The 20,211-nt window shown below is 40.0% G+C and overlaps 1 protein-coding gene across 1 annotated transcript in view; it reads left to right on the plus strand.

Annotated features, from left to right (window-relative positions):
* The window catches only part of arid1ab (AT rich interactive domain 1Ab (SWI-like)), a 115,812-nt gene that overhangs the window by 44,906 nt on the left and 50,695 nt on the right, over positions 1 to 20,211 (plus strand). Inside the window, exons 3-4 of the mRNA XM_056264849.1 lie at positions 3,045 to 3,623; positions 3,770 to 3,886. Coding sequence (XP_056120824.1) covers positions 3,045 to 3,623; positions 3,770 to 3,886 — 696 coding nt within the window. The remainder of the gene's footprint in view (positions 1 to 3,044; positions 3,624 to 3,769; positions 3,887 to 20,211) is intronic.

Raw genomic sequence — 20,211 nt, forward strand, 5'->3', positions numbered from 1 at the left:
CCTAGTGCAGATTTTAATGAACCCGTCATTAAACCCTATCATTAATAATGATAATAACACTTATGGATGTGTGTAAGTTATTATGACTGAATATTATTATTATTAATAAATCACTTTCTCTCTCTCTCTCACACACTCTCACACACACACACACACACACGCGCGCACGCACGCACACACACTTTAAATGAACAAAATATGTTGGTTGGGTCAGGGTGACTAAACTACTGGAATACTTATAATGACTGTTGTAAATAGCAACGCACTACACAGCGCACATCCATGTCTCGGATCACCGTGGACGCAATCTCTGGTTTCATTCAAATGTGTATGTCTTGCGTCTCAGTTTTGACTGTTTTGAAAATTAAATCAGAGTAATTTAGTATTAATACTACTACAATATTGTTGTAGTGATCACATTTACTTTACGATTGATTTGGACACTGTAACTTGTATAATGGATTTATAAACCGGCAAAATTTAAAAACATTAAGTTAATCACAATTCAATATTTCATGTCCCTTAAATTATTTCTGTGGTAAAAAATAAAAAAATAAAACTGTAATAAGTTTACTATGAATGAATACAATACATTATCCCTTAAATGTCACCCTTAATAGTTTGAATATATTCGTTCGTCTTGGCTCAAATCCACTTGCTGTAAAACTTTTCTCTTCGCGGAAGCTTTGCAATAATTACAAGTGAGATAATGAAATAATTATTTGCCCAAGTTAGTTGTGGTATTAAGGTAAAAATTAACTCAGTGGGTGGTTGTCACGTAACGTTAGATGACTTAGCAGATTTGACGTGTTTCCCCCTTTTGCAGCGACTTTCCTCTTGCAAGATTTGCAGACAGGATGCCCATCCTCGATTAAATTGCCCTCGGGACTCTTGTAATAGCCAAAATACGACCATACCTCTTGGATGGCTGAAAAATCTCCCGTGCGCTGTCACTGACTTCCGCCATGTCTTCTCGGGCAAAAAAACAACATTGCATCTGCGCGCCTGCTGAGTGCTCGCGCCTGCGTCAGACTGATTCTGGCTGGACAGGATTTACCGCGAGTTTTCAAAATCACGATAATCAAACACGGTTTTTATGATAATTAAATTTTAAACGATAATACTAAACGCCAGGACATTTTATCGTGGTTTATCGTGAAACCGGTAATCGTCCCATACCTACTCTAAATTGAGTGTCAGTTGACCCCTCTCACTGAATGTAAACAGTGTCTTACCGGGTAACTTTTTTTCCAAGCAGTTCCTTCTTGTGGTGGTATACTTTCCTCCCTGCCACCTCCTCACTCCCTTCTGCTGTTATCGTCTGGCTGTCTGCCCACATGCCCATGACTGAAAAGCACTTCAATCAGAAGTTTTGAAATCACAAAATAAAACAAAAATTGACTTGATTTAATAATGAAACTGATAATAGTGAAAATTAGGGCTGGGCTTTTTTTTCCCACAAAAAATCCGATTTACGATTTAAATCGATCCCCATAACATAAAATGGGTGGATTGGGATTGGGGGGGATGTAAAAAAATAAAATAAACTTGCATCACAATAAGTGTATTGTGATTGTCAAAACATTTGGTAACTAAACAGAATTTTATTAAGTTTTATTAAATATTAGGTACAGTAGATATGTTAGTGTTAATTGTTCTCCAAAAAAAAAGTCTCGCCTAATTCTGTAAACATACAGAGCACTGTCAGCTGGTACTATTATTAAAGGTTAAAAATAACATCTCAAATTAAATATAATGCGTTTTTATAATACCAACGTTATAATATTTTAATGATATAGGTGAAAATATAATAAATATGTAAAACCGTTATCATATTTAGCAAAATACTCTGTGGTGCTAATGCTGTGGTCATTAAATGGCTTTCCTGAGGTAAATGTAACGTTACATGACAGACTCCAGCTGTTTTATGGACCTCATTTTGCGGTTGAAAAACACTGATCGATCGATTTTATTACATTTCGGCAAGTTGAACTATCTTTCAAATTACCTATTGATCATTCGTGTTTATTTACTAGTAGTAAAGAGCAACATATGATCGGTTCACGTGCCGCTTGAACTGAGATCTGTCAGCGATCTGTCACGTCACATTTACAAGTGCCAAAACGATGTTTATTGTTTGCATTTCGTAATTAAATTGACAGAATCTGAGAGCTGAGAATTTGTTTCATATAAATAGTAACCTTCTCTGTCTTGTCTGTCGGTGTCAGTGTCCTCTTTGCTTCGCGATTTTTCTCTGCGTGAGAAAATGGATGTGTGGCCTGAGAGCGTGTAAAAAGTGACAATTGCGTGAGTCTCATGGTGAATTCGTGAGAGTTGGCAGTCCTGCAGATACAGTTTGTAAATGTTTTTGGCGGGTGTGCTTGTGCTGCCGCGGTCTTCTTCATTTGCCATGTTGTTTGTGTATCTCTATGGCAAACGCTGAGCCCGTTTCGGAGCTACGGGAGCCCAGAGGGGAGCGTCGGCGGATGTTAAAGAGAAAACCGATTTTTATTCAAAGAAATCGACGTAAACTACACATTCAAGTTAATCGATAAAATCGATTTATCGCCCAGCCCTAGTGAAAATATTTATAACACAATGCACTGTTGTGATTGTCTTTGGTATGTATGCAGTACTTCAATTTAGTCTGCTTAAACTCCGCCCCTCTCCACAATTGACTGCAAGCTCAGGTTCACTTTTGAGTGCAAAGCCTACATCTCTAATCCAATCAACTTGAACGTACGTCACAATAGAGAAGAAAAGATCTATTGCTATAGCCAATTCATTGCAATTTGGTTGTTTGATGTCATAAGGGAATATCTTAGTCTTGTTAAAATAGAATTGATAGTTTATGAATCAGACTCAAATCAAATTAGTAGCAAAAACCTGCTCAAGTTTGCGTGCCTGGTGATCAGGAATTAAAACGCATACTAACAGTTACAGATGGTCACAGATATATCATGTCCCTAGTTTATAGTTTTACATTGCAAAATTGATGTTTGCTTGCTAATTGGAGTACTTGGTTCTTATTGTGTTCTCTTTAGATGAGCTATGGACAGCATGGCCCAGGTAGTTATGGTCAGAACCAAGGTGGCTACTACGGACAACAGGGCCCTTCACCTCACGGAGGCCCTCAGCAGTCTCCATACCCCCAGCAGCCCTCCACTGCTCCAGGCTCTCAGCCCCCTTTTTCCCAGCAATCCCCTGGTCCTCCCCATGGGCAGAGTGGGCCCTCTTACGGGCAACCTCAGGGCCCCCATGGTCCCCCTCAGGGCCAACCTCCATATTCCCAGACTCCACAGTCACAGTCAGGACAGCCTTCTTACCCCCAGTCCCAGGGTCCCCCTCAGTCACAGGGTCCTTCTCAGGGCCAGCAAGGTTCTCAGTCGCAGCCTGGATACTCTCAACCACCCTCCGGTCCGGTTCAGCCTCCTCAGCAGCAGGGACCTTCACAACAGCAGCAGCAGGGCCCACCACAATCACAGCCGCCCAGCTCAGTGCCACCTCAGTCATCCCAGCAACCTTCAGGACAGGGTCAGCCCTCACCTTACTCCCAGACCCCTCCGCTGCAGTCTCAACAACAGCAGCAGTCGCCCTTCCAGCGCTTTCCTCCGCCACCTCAGGTAAAAACAAAAATAAATCTGACGGGTTATAACAGTGTCCAAATACTTGGAGGTGCTTCGATGAACGCTATCCTTACACAAGTGCTGAGTTTGTTGCCCTTCTACAAAATTATTCTACATTTTGTCATCATCACTTTGTTCCTCAGGAGCTTTCACAAGACTCCTTCAGCTCTCAATCTTCAGCTCCTTCCTCCAATCAGCCCATGGTGTCTGGTAAGAGTGGTCCAGAGGAGACCATGCAGGGACGACCTTCCAGTCTGCCTGTGAGTACCACGAATGTTTCGAACCAGAATAACGTAATGCCGTGCTAGTTTTCAAACAGTTTAAAGTGCTTAAGAGGTAAGGTCTCTTGCATTGTCTATGCAACTGCTTTGGTTACTCATCAGAATATTTTTAGTTTTTTATAACGCTGCTAGCTTATGCTTTTGTGCCTTAATGTATAGAAACTTCTTCAAAATGTCTTTGTCTTTGGGATAGTGATTGGCTGGAAGACAGTAGTCATAGCCAGTACTATACAGGGATCGACAGGGACCAGCTCCGTGGCTATAAGGTAGTTTACGTGGTAACTGGCATTGAAGCTTTGATTAAAGATTTGTGAGTTGTGAGGCCTGTTCCTAAGTCATGGGTGTCATGTCCTGCTCCAGAAGGGCCACCATCCTGCGCAGTTTAGCTCCATTCCTAATTAAACACACCTGAACCAGCTAATCAAGATATTTAGGATTACTTAAACCCTCCAGGCAAGTGCATTGATTCAGAGCAGGTTGGAGCTAAACTCTGCAAGACATTGGCCTTCCAGGAGTAGTATTGGACACTCCTGCCAGAATCGGGAAATGACCCGATGTTTTGGATTTCAACTGGGGTCAACTGCACTGAAACAGCATAGAGCATAAGCACTGCCTGCTAGGCCACATCTCTGATATACTTTGGATGGTTAGAAATTCTGAACATTAATCTATGCTGCTAAATTTTCTGGTGGTGTTCTGTACAGTCTTGCATGAAAACGATTGCAGCAGGGCTCGGCATTAAGGACTGCCCGATGGCCTGGGGCCATTGTGAAAGATGTTCGGGACAGTTGATGGAATTGCCCCGATCAGGCCAGTGCTGCGTCATTAAGAAAGTTAATTTTTTTGCATGTTTTTTTTTGTCAATTTAAATGCTCAATCGATTTTAAGTTATTCAATCACAAAAAGATGCGAAAGAGAACTCAATTCAGTACTTGCGTGCTGTTTTCTGTGCGCGCACACATAGAGAGCCCGACAGCTCTCGGTGTGGTTGCCAGAGTATGGAATGGAGTTCTGTTTTGCATCGTCTTGTGCTTGCACGGAAAAATACATGTCAACAAAAGTATGTCAAAATTTTGGCCACTATTCTCGTCCACAGCCTTTAACAACATCTTCTTAAAGGGGATCTTGGTAACTAGTCATTTCTTCGCTGATTTTCACTTTTGTTGTTGCATGTTTTCTCATCGAGCTCCCCATACAGCTGTGCGGCGTATATTTTCACAACACTTTCATTAACTCACTTGCGGTACCTTCCTCCCGCTTTCTACCGCTGCTCATGTGCATTTGTTATTATCGGAGCCGGCCAACTTTATCGTGTGGAGCTAAGTCTACCGAGGTGGGTAATAAATCATGCACAGTATCATAGAATTATGTCGAATTGCCATAAAGCAGTTTGTGTTTCTCGCTCGTTCTCGCTTCTCACGAGACTTCCTATTTCCAACTTACCGGGACGTTAGTCCCCATGTTGCAAGGTTGGTTTTCCGCCTGGGAATGCTGGGGGGAGCGGGGAAAGTCACCATTCTCTCCAGAACAGGTTATTAAACCATTCAAGTGATTTTTAAACGGTTTTATTAAGTTGAAGTAGTTGCCAAGTGCCGCTTTAACGTCTTAATGTTAAACAGGTGAGAAACTAAACGCATGCATTGGCTCTTAAAGTGACAGAAAAAGATAAAGACAAAAGGAAAAACTCATCTTGACTAAACAACTTTTATAGCTTTAGCATGTTAATCTATATTTGATTTATACAGTGAAGACTATGCAGTGTTTTACGTTTGTTTGATTTTTCTGTAACGTAGACTCACTGTATTCCGGACATCACGGTATTCCGGACACTTGACCTTTTCTCGCAAATTCTATAAATAAAAACTTTCAGGTCACGGCATATATATATACACTCACCGGCCACTTTATTAGGTACCCCATGCTAGTAACGGGTTGGACCCCCTTTTGCCTTCAGAACTGCCTCAATTCTTCGTGGCATAGATTCAACAAGGTGCTGGAAGAATTCCTCAGGGAGTTTGGTCCATATTGACATGATGGCATCACACAGTTGCCGCAGATTTGTCGGCTGCACATCCATGATGCGAATCTCCCGTTCCACCACATCCCAAAGATGCTCTATTGGGTTGAGATCTGGTGACTGTGGAGGCCATTTTAGTACAGTGAACTCATTGTCATGTTCAAGAAACCAATTTGAAATGATTAGAGCTTTGTGACATGGTGGAAGTAGCCATCAGAGGATGGGTACATGGTGGCCATAAAGGGATGGACATGGTCAGAAACAATGCTCAGGTAGGCCGTGGCATTTAAACGATGCCCAATTGGCACTAAGGGGCCTAAAGTGTGCCAGGAAAACATCCCCCACACCATTACACCACCACCACCAGCCTGCACAGTGGTAACAAGGCATGATGGTTCCATGTTCTCATTCTGTTTACGCCAAATTCTGACTCTAACATCTGAATGTCTCAACAGAAATCGAGACTCATCAGACCAGGCAACATTTTTCCAGTCTTCAACTGTTCAATTTTGGTGAGCTCTTGCAAATTGTAGCCTCTTTTTCCTATTTGTAGTGGAGATGAGTGGTACCCGGTGGAGTCTTCTGCTGTTGTAGCCCATCCGCCTCAAGGTTGTGCGTGTTGTGGCTTCACAAATGCTTTGCTGCATACCTCGGTTGTAACGAGTGGTTATTTCAGTCACTGTTGCCCTTCTATCAGCTCGAACCAGTCTGGCCATTCTCCTCTGACCTCTGGCATCAACAAGGCATTTCCGCCCACAGAACTGCCGCTCACTGGATGTTTTTTCTTTTTCGGACCATTCTCTGTAAACCCTAGAGATGGTTGTGCGTGAAAATCCCAGTAGATTAGCAGTTTCTGAAATACTCAGACCAGCCCTTCTGGCACCAACAATCATGCCACGTTCAAAGTCACTCAAATCACCTTTCTTCCCCATACTGATGCTCGGTTTGAACTGCAGGAGATTGTCTTGACCATGTCTACATGCCTAAATGCACTGAGTTGCCGCCATGTGATTGGCTGCTTATAAATTAAGTGTTAACGAGCAGTTGGACAGGTGTACCTAATAAAGTGGCCGGTGAGTGTATATCCGTGTCATCTTTGCCTCCTCCTCTTTCGATTCCGACCAATCCTATGTTTCCAGAGCCAGTCGTTTCAAAGAAATCAACGTGAGTTTCTAACGTACACCAATGACTGTTCAGAAAATTGCGGGGGGGAAGGTTTTCCGTCAGGACAAAAGGAAGAGGGGAGAATACCTCCGTAGAAAACGGCTCTTAAAACATGTTCACCCACTAGAAAATGACAAAAAAACATTCTTATGGTCTTATAAAATAATTATGAGTTACAATTTGCAAATATTTGTACTTTTTTTAAGGGATTTAAAATTTTTAAATATTTAAAACTATTAAATATAACGTTAACGTTAGAATATAATGCTCACATGAGCAATCGTCGATTAAAAGAGTGTATAGACACTTATACAACAAAGTTATGAGATTAATATGATTATTTTACCAACTTATAGTTGGTAAAAACGTATGTGTTTTACATTAGAAATGACTCCTCCTTAACTGTCCGAAACACAGTGAGTAGAAATTTTCAGCCGTCCGGAACACCGTGAGTTCTCACGGTAATCCGGACACTGCGTCTCCCGGCAGTTTTTTCAAGATTTCTCCAAAATGATTAGTCCAAAATGTGTCAATCAAACTTTGGAACATGTGGAAGGCATGTCCCCAGAGACCGACGAGCCAATCAGGTTTATCTTTCTGCGGATTGATATCTTACGGGACGTTTAACTGTGCAAAGTGTCCGGAATACAGTGAGTCTACGTTACTTAATACTTAGAATACTACTGTGAGACCTACCTGAAAAACTTGCACTGTTTAATTAGTATCTTTTGTTCTTTTGTATGTTTATTTTTGCTGTTGCCTGTAATTTTTTTCCTCATTTTATTATTGACTATTCACTTGTCTTCAATATTGGTTGAAGTTTATAGTAGTTTTTGCTGTGGTATCAAAATTGAATTCGAAAATTGTGAAATTTCACTGGTATCAACCATTTTGGTGGATTATTTATTAGAATACGTTACATGGGTCAAAACGATAACATTTTTTGTTTTTGTTCATATTTTTTGATGGGGCCAGTGAATATTTTGGCAGGGCAAGTAAAAATTGGAACCTCTGACCCAAAAGGGCAAACAGAAGAAATTAGTATTGTGCCTTGTGCATCATTCTTTGAAAGAACTTGTTTCGTTTCACAACTGAGCGTTATTGTGTGATATTGATTTGTCTAATTTACCCAGCATAAACCTTATTTCATGCTACATGTTGGTTACAAGGTTACTTACAGTCCAAGATAAGCGTGGACGCCAAAAGTCGGTTATGCAAGAATCAGGTCAGCAAAAACCTGGAGGTTTGCACTTCACTGTCACTGTAAAAAACATGCAGGATATGATGCATGCTTGTGTTTGCAAATATTGTTAGCAGATTCAAATAGCTCATTCAGAGCAACAGTGTGTAGGCCTGTCACGATAACAAATTTAGCTGGACAATAAATTGTCCAAGAAATTATTGCGATAAACGATAATATTGTAGTTCTGAGACCATTTACATCTAAAATAATGATAATGGCATAATAATGCAGGTACACCTTTTCAAAGATCAATAAACTTTTATTTCTAAAGACTTTTTAACACTGAAAATGGAAAACATTTTAAATATCCACAATAAATGAACAAAACAAACAAAAACAATAAAAGCAATGGACTCTCTGTTAACAAAAAATTCACTTGAATAAATACCAAGAACAATAAATAAAATGGATGTAAACAAAACCCGACCCTACCCTATGATAAATTATTTGTTATTAAAGCATTAACACACAAACCACTATTAATTTAACATAAAAGCAAGCAGCTACTGCGTCCATGGTCTGGCATGACTGAATGCGCGCAAAGTGCGCTCCCTTAATAATTCCAGTTCATCGCGATCTTACACATCTCTGTTATTATCAATGAAGCTGACTGCACAATGAATCTTTCATAATATCCACACTTTGTTTGTTATAATCAGAGGATTTGCCAGCATACAGAATTCAGCACTGAACAAAAAGTCAGTTTTGAGCGGTGAGGGAGTCTATCTTAAATGATTTCTTGAACGCAATGGCCAATCAGAAGCAACACCTATGACTGTGATTGGCTACATCACTCAACGCTGCAAACATGTTATGAATAGAAACTCCGGCCTGTAAATCGTTTCTATTTTGTTTTAGTTGTTCTTGTTGCTTTTCTGCAACAGATGAATACAAATCTATTCGTTTTTGTTTTATTCATAAATATTTCTAGTTTGCGGGAGTCCCGCGAATCATTTTATTCTCCCGCAACCCGCACACACAGAGTGAGTGCATTACCGCCCGCACTCGGCCATCAAATCTAGTCCCGCACCGCACTCTATTGCGTTGGGAGTGCACGTCTCAAGGATAGTGTCGGGAAATATCGGCCCGACCCACTCGGGCTCAGGCAGAATAAGCTCTAGTTCACTCCTCCTACGCTAAGGAACCGAGAGTTGTCATCCAGTCTCTTTAGTGGTAGAGAGAGAGAGACGAGGAAAACATGCAAATGGAAATTATCGCGGCCGGAAAAATTATCGAGCGATTAATTGATTTATTGACTATCGTGACAGGCCTAACAGTGTGTCCAAAATGTTTAAATAAGCTGAGATAATTAATGAGAGAGTGAGAGTGAGAGAAAGTGTCTTATAGAGAGCTGGCAAATGACTGGAGCTCGAGGGCTTGAGAAGGTAAAAGGGGGATGAGTGAGTGAGAGAGAGAAATGAGATCGTTTCGTCTCTGCCAGTGGGGGATGCCCTCAGGATGTGATCTCCTCTATTTATATATTTATTTGTTTATTTATATATTTCTCTTACGTAGCCAGTGACTGAGATTGGCCGAGATTTTATTCAATCCAAGGAATCCCCATGGTTGCCTGCAGGAAAGGCAATAATGTAGCCCTCGATTGACCCCTTCTACCATCAACATCTCCCTCATGCTCTGCTCTCACGGCAGATTAGCCCCTATTGCTTACTTTAGCCTGGCCGACACCAAAGGTAAAACCCCTCCAAATCACTACCTGACCTGCATGGGAGTTATCCAGCTGTGTAACAAAACTACTAGAAGCTTAATGGTACTGCTATGCTGAGAATAACATACTAGGCATATACGTATTGTTACTGGGTTTATTTGTTTTAGCATCTTTATTTTTCACTCCTTGTAGTAAAAGTCTTTAGCCCTAATACACATATTTATTGCTTCCACCTCCTGGAATTATTAGACTTTTAAGATCTTTTAGATTAAGTCTTCATTTGTTGGTTTTTGAGGACTGATTTCATGAACGCTAATGTGGATTAAAGCTGCCAACTGCTGAGACCTTTCAGAGAGTGAATAGGGACCAGTTTAACTGGTTCAGCTGGTTTCCTGACAGTTGTTGCTTCACGCTGCAACGAATGAACAAGTCTAGCAACTGTACACTTTGTTAGCTCTCTGTGAACTGTTTGTTCTCATGCATGTTTTGCCGTCTTCACTGAAGGATATTTACAACATTCTTTAACGTTTGATTTAGTTGTGGCTGCTGTAGCTGAATTTCTAAAGCCATTTCTTTGTGTAAATCAGTGAAATCATTGCACACTGTTCAAAGAAAAAAAAAAAAAGTTTGTCCTTTTTAATCTTTTAAAAAATGCATCTTGCTCAACCTATAAAACAAAATTCTGTTTCGGCTGATGTCACTGAGGCCACACACATAAACGTGAAACGTGAGTATGATGCTACTGATATTAGTAATGCTGTTCTAAAATCTTGCTAATGGTTAAAACAGTAACTTCTCAATAACCTTCAAAACACTCAACCATGGTGAATGAAGATATATTCTGTTGCTTGGCTTATCATGTGCTGTTGGTTAGCCCTGTCCACACAGTAAAGCCACATTAGATCAAAGCCTGTCAGGTTGCACAGTATTTTTGTTTTTAAAGTGTTATTGTAATAAGATTAGAGTTGGATTGTTTAATTAATTGAAATACTTTTAAATCATCCTGTGCCCCCTCATGGATGTTTGCTGAGGCCCCTATTGGACCCTGGTTGAGAACCACCATGTTAAAGGGATGTTAGTACCTTTTTATTAAACCAGTACAGCGCACAACCACAGTTCACTGTGCCTGTATATAACCTAGTGCACTGATGCTTTTAAAAGTTTTTCTGCTGTAAATAAGTGTGAAGCCATATTCAATGATTGGCAATTATATTAACAACAAAAAACATTGGACTTGTGGGTTTATGCTGGCAAGATTCTACCTTCAGACAGCTTTTTCATGAGCTTGCATTTGTCTTAGTTAATACCCATTTGGCATATTCCTCTGTAGACGCACTCTGGTTTACCATAATGTCTCAGTCATATGTATGCTGGTATGTGCCAAGTTCGAGAAAGACAGAAAGCTGGAGCTGATCAGATACTGGGGAGAATCTGAATCCAAAAAAATGATTCCCCAGATTGTCTTCATAGGCAGAAAGACTGGGCATCTTTTGCTGTGATCCTGATTAATTAGTTCTGAATTATGTTTTTTCTTTTTCATTTCCCAAATTAATCTCAATGCAGTGTGGTTCATATCAGTTGAGGATCAAATCAAATCCTCTTCCATTTGGTTGATGATAATGGTGTTTATGTCCGCATATATGAGTGAGAGCGATCTGGCGGGGGGAGATTTCCAATAGCTTGGGATTTCAATGTGGGACGCCCTGGAAGTGATATATCCTTTCTGTGTGTGAGAGAACATGAACACTCCCTTCAGTCTTTTCTAATCTCCTCCAGTTCCTTTCTGATGGGCTTTTGTGCCCCTTCCCCAAAGTGCGGCTAATCCGAAGCAGTATCCGCCTCCTCTCTAAACTTCTAAACTCCGCTGTGACTTCAGGGGTCTGTCACCCCCGGCCCCTCGTTTCCCCTGCTGCCTTATATATCACACACTCTTCCTTTCTAAGTCAATATCCCCAGTGTCCTGTAAGTGCTCAATTTGAATCGTTCCCTTAAAATTTGTCCATGATCTTTTTGCAGTATCTTATTCTGAGATGCATAATAAGTAAATATGCTCAGGCCTGGAGGGGAAGGTCACATGCTCGTTCGTTTTTTCCCTCTTCCTCCCAATGGAAAGGTTTTATGGAGTAGTAATTCTGACTCACGGGGGCACAGCCCGTTGGGAACGTGAGAGAGACGCTAAGAGAAAATTGGGCTGGAGTACAGTGAGATGGAAATAAAACTCAGCAGTAAGGCCTGGTATCGGCCACTAGTTCAAGATGCACATGAATGAATGAATGAGGCATCACAATATCATACCATCTTATATGCAATCTTAATATGTATTGGTGGATGCCTGTCAATCATGTGCGACTGGGCAACACTCTTGCAATGCACATTTTAATCCAGCGTTTGCAGTTGGGGTTTAGAATTAACAACTGGTTCTTATTCCGAACTAGTTCCTTTTAAAAAAAAAGAAATTAATATGTAGGAAACACTTCTAGGGATGAAAGCAAATAGATATTAAGTGGAGAAAGAGGGCGTCAGGATGGATTGAGGCAGGACATTGATAATGAAAAAAGAAATGGAAGTAAATGGAGGAAAAGTGTGTTGGAAAGAGAGAGCAAGCAAGTTTCACACAGGAACCCCAATGGCTGACATCATTTTAAGACCACCCGCATTTTCCCCAGCACTCCCACCCTGACAGACCACCAGTGCCAAGTGCTCCAGTACTGTCTCTTTCCATCCATCTTTCCTCTCTTTCTGTCCTGTTCCTTTTCACTTAGTTTCCCATCTAACAGTTTTGTCTTTGTTGCAGTTCCCTTTTTTTCCCCTTAATCTCTCATTGTTGTGCTGTCTGTTTGCAGAGTGGTGTATTTATGGCCATCTTTTTACTCTTTTATTTTTTTGGATTCTGTAGCTTTTATATTTATTAATAGCATTTGCTAAAGCAAGCCTAACTATTGCTCTTGCTCATGCTTAGGGTTAGTGATTTCAGCAATCATTGCTCAACCCTCCACTGTTTGAGGTATGAACATAAATGATGCCTCATAAATTATGTTTTGAGAGAAGGGGAGTGATGGTAATTTTCCAAATGATCAGATATAAGATTTTTGCCCGGTGGAGATTAAAGGAATGTTATGGAAGCTTGTTTCCACTACGCAAAATAAAGTATTAACGACCTTTTAATATCACAATTGTAACTTGATTTCTCCAAATTCTGAGTTTATATCTTGTAATTTTTAGTTAAAATCTTGCATTTCTGACTTTTTTTCCTTAAACATTTTCAATATAAATGTGCATTTCTGAGAAACAAGCCAGAATTGAGATATAAACACAACTGTGATCAATCCTATTTTCCTCAGAATTGCCAGTATTACACAATTATAGAGTTATCATAATTACGACTGTTTGTATATATTTTGAGTTAAGGAAATTAAGGTAATTACAACTTTGTATCTCAATTTTATTTATATATATATATATATATATATATATATATATATATATATATATATATATATATACACTCACCGACCACTTTATTAGGTACACCTGTCCAACTGCTCGTTACCACTTAATTTCTAAGCAGCCAATCACATGGCGGCAACTCAGTGCATTTAGGCATGTAGACATGGTCAAGACAATCTCCTGCAGTTCAAACCGAGCATCAGTATGGGGAAGAAAGTTGATTTGAGTGACTTTGAACGTGGCATGATTGTTGGTGCCAGAAGGGCTGGTCTGAGTATTTCAGAAACTGCTAATCTACTGGGATTTTCACGCACAACCATCTCTAGGGTTTACAGAGAATGGTCCGAAAAAGAAAAAACATCCAGTGAGCGGCAGTTCTGTGGGCGGAAATGCCTTGTTGATGCCAGAGGTCAGAGGAGAATGGCCAGACTGGTTCGAGCTGATAGAAGGGCAACAGTGACTGAAATAACCACTCGTTACAACCGAGGTATGCAGCAAAGCATTTGTGAAGCCACAACACGCACAACCTTGAGGCGGATGGGCTACAACAGCAGAAAACTCCACCGGGTACCACTCATCTCCACTACAAATAGGAAAAAGAGGCTACAATTTGCAAGAGCTCACCAAAATTGAACAGTTGAAGACTGGAAAAATGTTGCCTGGTCTGATGAGTCTCGATTTCTGTTCAGACATTCAGATGGTAGAGTCAGAGTTTGGCGTAAACAGAATGAGAACATGGAACCATCATGCCTTGTTACCACTGTGCAGGCTGGTGGTGGTGGTGTAATGGTGTGGGGGATGTTTTCCTGGCACACTTTAGGCCCCTTAGTGCCAATTGGGCATCGTTTAAATGCCACGGCCTACCTGAGCATTGTTTCTGACCATGTCCATCCCTTTATGGCCACCATGTACCCATCCTCTGATGGCTACTTCCACCATGTCACAAAGCTCTAATCATTTCAAATTGGTTTCTTGAACATGACAATGAGTTCACTGTACTAAAATGGCCTCCACAGTCACCAGATCTCAACCCAATAGAGCATCTTTGGGATGTGGTGGAACGGGAGATTCGCATCATGGATGTGCAGCCGACAAATCTGCGGCAACTGTGTGATGCCATCATGTCAATATGGACCAAACTCCCTGAGGAATGCTTCCAGCACCTTGTTGAATCTATGCCACGAAGAATTGAGGCAGTTCTGAAGGCAAAAGGGGGTCCAACCAGTTACTAGCATGGGGTACCTAATAAAGTGGCCGGTGAGTGTATATATATATATATATATATATATATATATATATATATATAATATTATACACACGCATGCATGCAATACATGCATACATACATACACACACCTGAATGTGGTATCGCGTTGGCACTCTCGCAATGTGGTGGCGTTTTGCACTTTGACATGCACTACTGCAGTGTTTATCAGTGGACACCAGATTGAAGTATTTATAAAATGTATAAAATTTTCTAATGGGAAACAGACATTTTCTCTTGACAGACTTATAAATAAACTAGATTAAAATGTAATTAGTTTATAAGTCTATAATTCTGCTGCAGTCTCTTTTGCTCTCTGTGTGATCTGAATGTTGTTCAGAAGGCAGCGGTTCAGCGTAGATCTCGGGCCTGTTTTGCGCGGCTGTGCCTTTGCAGTATTCAGAGTCTGGGGCGTGTTTCCTGTTGCTATTCTGGGTCTTCCTGTGTGCGCGTGGCTTATTCATGTTCATGGGCTTCAGGTTGCTCTTGTTCATGCGCTCTCTGTTGCACATTTTTCCCTCATCCTGTGTGTTAGTTTAATTAACAGAATCAAGCTCGATGCAGGAAAAGCTGCAGTATTAGATTGCATTTTATGCTTTTCCAAGAGATAAAAAAATGATTTGTGTATCAAATACGTTTCACTTGTATTTTTGTCTTTTCGTGTTCTCCTTCCTCCCTTCGTTGTCTGTCTCTCACACTCTTGTTCACACACCCACTCTCAACCCTCCAACCCAACCCTCTCTCTCTCTCTCTCTCTCTCTCTCTCTCTCTCTCTCTCTCTCTCTCTCTCTCTCTCTCTCTCTCTCTCTCTCTCTCTCTCTCTCTCTCTCTCTCTCTCTCTCAGCGCTTCTGCTCGGCTGACGGCAGCACAAAGGCCGTGTCTCACTGCAGCACTCTCTCTCTCTCTTTCCGTCTACTGCCTCTCCCATTATTTCTGTTTTTCCTCATCTTTCCTCTTCCATACTTTTCTGAATTGCATCAATCCAGTGTTTTTATTTAGTTTTTTTTTTTTCTTGTAGGTTTGCAGATGGGGTTTAGAATTAAGAACCGGTTCTTAGTCAGAATCAGAACTAGGTCTTTTTTTTTTAAAAGACACCATCCATAATTTTCATGATGTTCAGTTTCATTAGTGGTTATTAAGTGTCAGCCTCCATCCTCAGGGCTGGGTGGTATGGCGATATGTACCGTGTGGTAGAAATGTCAACGGGAAGATTCTGTTATACTGTTTACCTTTGTATATCTGTGGTGTGATTTAATTCAAGCGGCAAGCAGAAAACTATAATGTGGATACAGATGGATGCTTCCAATGTAGATTGATTATAATGAAAGTTTTCATGTAGGGATGTGCTGCTGTAAGTAACAATTGCAGTGCTGTATTACTTTTGGAATTTTACTGGTTTGCACATTTATTTTTGTAAACTACTTTGAATTGTGGCTTATGCAATCCTATTTCTAAAGGGCTACTAAATTAAAGGGTTAGTGCACCCAAAAATGAATATTCTGTCAGTAATTACTCACTAGGGCTGCAACAAACGATTATTTTGATAATCGATTAATCTAACGATTATTAGAACGATTAATCGACTAATCGTCGATTATTTCGCAGACTAATCAGTAAGTTTGGAACGATTATTCAGCTTTTCCAATTAGTTAAAACATTGAGTTATACATATTCTAACTATAATATAAAAAAAGAAAATCAGCTCAGCTTTTGAAATAGTTGTTTTAATGAACTTTGAGCCAACTAAACAGGTCATTCTCTTTAAGTTTTCAGATTTCGGTCCAACTCAAATCACACACAAATGCTCTCTAAGCATTGTTTAATAGGCCCACTGCTTTTCTTAGAACTGAAACAGAAAAAGGGACATTTACTTCAGGACACAAAGAATGGTAAAATATTAATCTGCAAACAATTATTATAATTATAAAATTACAATCTTTTTTTACATGACAATTGAGCTGACAGAGACGTTCTCATTCACCTTTTAATTTATAGTATGATAAAGTAACTGCCATGATATTCTTCCTATGTCATAGGAAGGATATAACATCTCGTTTTGTAAGTCTTCATGATTATTGAACAAAATACAGGCAAGTGATAAGACTATAATAATACCTAATATACTAATAGTGTTACAATAATAAAAACAGCCCTGACTCCTAAGCTCGATCAAGCTTTATTCTATACAAAATAAGTCATCACATTACTGTAATTATATTACTATTGATAATAGTATTACTATTATTATTAGTAGTATTGCATTCTCTAATAAAGAGAGATTTGCCGCTGGTTAGTTGGCTAACTTAAGCTCCAGCTGGAGAACACTCACTTCTCACCGGCTCCTCTTTTGCCGGGATGTTTCCTCTTGCACTCCAACATGCATGTTGTGCTCCCGTGAAAATTGCACACGACAGCATTCTTGATTTGAAGTTTTGTGAAACTTTACCAAACCTAAACCTTGCTAGTTCGGATTCGTTTGCACTGTCATAATTCGCGCTGTTTTCTCTTCTACCGCAATAGCATTTGTAAGGGCTGCACTACACTCTAGCGCTACAGCGCCGTAGCGGTCAAATCGCGGGATTGCAGGCCCTTACATTAGGTCACGTGAGATCAAACGACTACTCGACAACAAAGATATTTGTCGACAAATTTTTATTGTCGACGTTGTCGACAACGTCGACTAATCGTTGCAGCCCTATTACTCACCCTCATGTCATCTTCGGAACACAAATTACGATATTTTTGATGAAATTTGAGAGCTGGCTTACTCCTTCATAGGCTGCTAGGTAATTGCATCTGCCGGCCCAGAGAAGTTAGTAAAGAAATCATTACAATAGTCCAAGTGACTACAGTGGCTCAACCTTAAGTTTATCAAGCGACGAGAATACTTTTTGTGCGCAAAAACAAACAAAAATAACGACTTTATTTCAACAATCTCTTCCCTTCCATGTCATTCTCCTACACTGTTGACGTAGTGTAAACGGTGCAGCGCAGTGCAGGTTCTACGTCAGAACGTAGGTTCACTATTGGCCGACGCTGGTGATGCGTGTGATGCTGGCCAATAGTGAGCCTATGTTCTGACGTAGGTATAACTCGAAATTGAAATGGCTGTGTTTTGCACACAAATTTGCTGAACAACACAGTGTTACTGTGCCGGAAGTAAACCAGAGATGATTAAAATCAATGTTTAGGAAGCCAACTTTCTGTATTTTTTTGGCGCAAAATAATAAAATGTAGTATCAATAAAATCATTAATTTCAGTGTTTGTCATGTTATAAATGAAAATTTAAGTACTGTATCTCGAAGACCATGTTATAATTTAGCCGGGCTCACATTTTATTTGTAAAGTATTTATTTGCCTGAAAGATACTCAGGTTTTGTATTGAAAAATTTCCTATACAAACAACTGTATTATATAGATATAAATTTGCAACTGTGATATGATTTGAAATATGAAAATGCAGACGAAACATCGCACTAAAATACTTGTAAGCCGTACTTATTAGTGATCGACCGATATATCGGCCAGCCGATATATCGGGCCGATATTTGCGGTTTTTACGTGTATCGGAATCGGCCGATACGCGGCTGCTGCGTTCGCCGATAGTTTTTTCCCGGCATTATTTATAGACAGGCGTCCACAGGCAGCTCTGTGCTGCTGGAGACGCTGCAGTTCACGTGCAGACCCTGCACTGTCCCTCCCCCACTAGCAGAGTGCAACCTGCGCTTCAAGATAACGGTAACTTTTAAACTTTCAAAGCATCTTTTAACTGTTTGACTGCTGAAATATTGTCAAACACTTTGAAAATGGAAACACGTTGCTCTATAACTGTGGTTGCAACTATATAGCTAAGCAAGTTTGTGGGTCCAAATGGAAAACGCGAATGACTCGTCTATAAAACTGCTTGCTTGCCATTGTATTTAGGGAGCTGCAAATAGCTGTAGGCTATCCGTTCAGTATGCATTAGGGCTGTCAATGAATATTCTAAATACGAATATATATTCGAATAGTTTAAAAAAAACTGAATTTTGAAGGTGAAAATTAATATTCGAATGTGGAAAAACACGCCCGCGGTAGCAGACTAACGTTACCACAGCACAGCTCGCTCGGAGCGCTCAGTGTCGGTTCAATGTAATGTTACTGTGAAACTTCAATTAATGTATTTGTTTCAATCACTGAATGAAGCCTGCTATATACCTTAAATTGCTTGCACAAAACTCTTGATCAGCACTCAACATTTGTTTGTTGTTGTTCATTTAAACCGGTATGCGCGGAGAGCGTGAGGGTGAGTGCGAGAGAGAGAGAGAGAGAGTGCGCCTGCGAGTCCGGGCGAGCCAGAGTGAGCTCTGCGGTCTTGGCCATTAGTTGATTTACTCGGTTTTTTTTGTAGTAATACGTTGTCAAATATGTTTAAACTCAAATAAGCTACTTAATACTAGTAGTTATGTCTCTTTGTATTAATTTGTCCTGTTATTGACGTAATGCGCGTCATTGACCAAATGCACGACGATATGTTCAAATATGTTTTTTAGAGGGAATATACAAACGCCATTTGAGCAATTTTGACAGCCCTAGTATGCGTACGGTAGCTGTTACGAACACTGGTCATAGGATTAAGTAATACCAACGTTGTTCCATGCTTTTTGTGGGAGATTTATTCAGCGACCACCTGGCTGAGGTTTGGACGCGTGTGGTGTGTGTCTCCCTCGCCATCGCAGTGATATTAGAGAATAGACATGCTCATTTTATTTTATGTAGAAAAATTTAAACCATGGCAGTAAATAGTTTGTTACTTTTAAAATGAAGTACAGTGTGCACTGTGCACTTTATTATGCTGGTTGCTACTGTGTGCAATAGTGTAATTATTTTATTTATGCTTAAATATTTATTTTCAGCAGTGAACTTTTTTTTGTTCTACCTCATGTTTTTAATATTTGTTAAATATTGTTTATCTACTTGTTCTTGTTCTACCTCACATGTTTTTACTATTTGTTAAATATTGATTTTTTTATGTTAAATAAATGTTACTTTTATTAAATTGAGACCTGTAACATTTGTTAACATCATGTCATTTTTATGATGTAAATTGAGGGAGCAAAATGTATCGGCTCCAAATATCGGCTCAAGAAAATCGGCAGCCCGTATCGGTCATCGGCTAAGGCTGATGGGAAAAAAATCGGTATCGGTATCGGCACTAAAAAATCCATATCGGTCGATCCCTAGTACTTATATGGCAGTATTTCCTACACTGTTCAGGCATGTTTGTTAGGGCTGATTTCACAGACAGGGCTTAGATTAAGGCCTTAGTTCAGTTAAGACATTTAAGTAGCTTTTTTAAACGTGCCATAGAAAAAACATTACTGGTGTGCATCTTGAGACAAAACAATTGCACTGATGCATTTTAAGATTTGTCATTGCAAGTTGCTTTCAGTTAAAAAAGATCAAACATGCATTTTAGTCTGTGACTAGGCTTAAGCCTTGTCTGTGAAACTAGGATATGT

This window comes from Rhinichthys klamathensis, unplaced genomic scaffold, assembly GCF_029890125.1.
Source record: "Rhinichthys klamathensis goyatoka isolate OS25496 unplaced genomic scaffold, OSU_Roscu_1.1 h1tg000225l_1, whole genome shotgun sequence".
NCBI classification, from domain to species: Eukaryota; Metazoa; Chordata; class Actinopteri; order Cypriniformes; family Leuciscidae; genus Rhinichthys; species Rhinichthys klamathensis.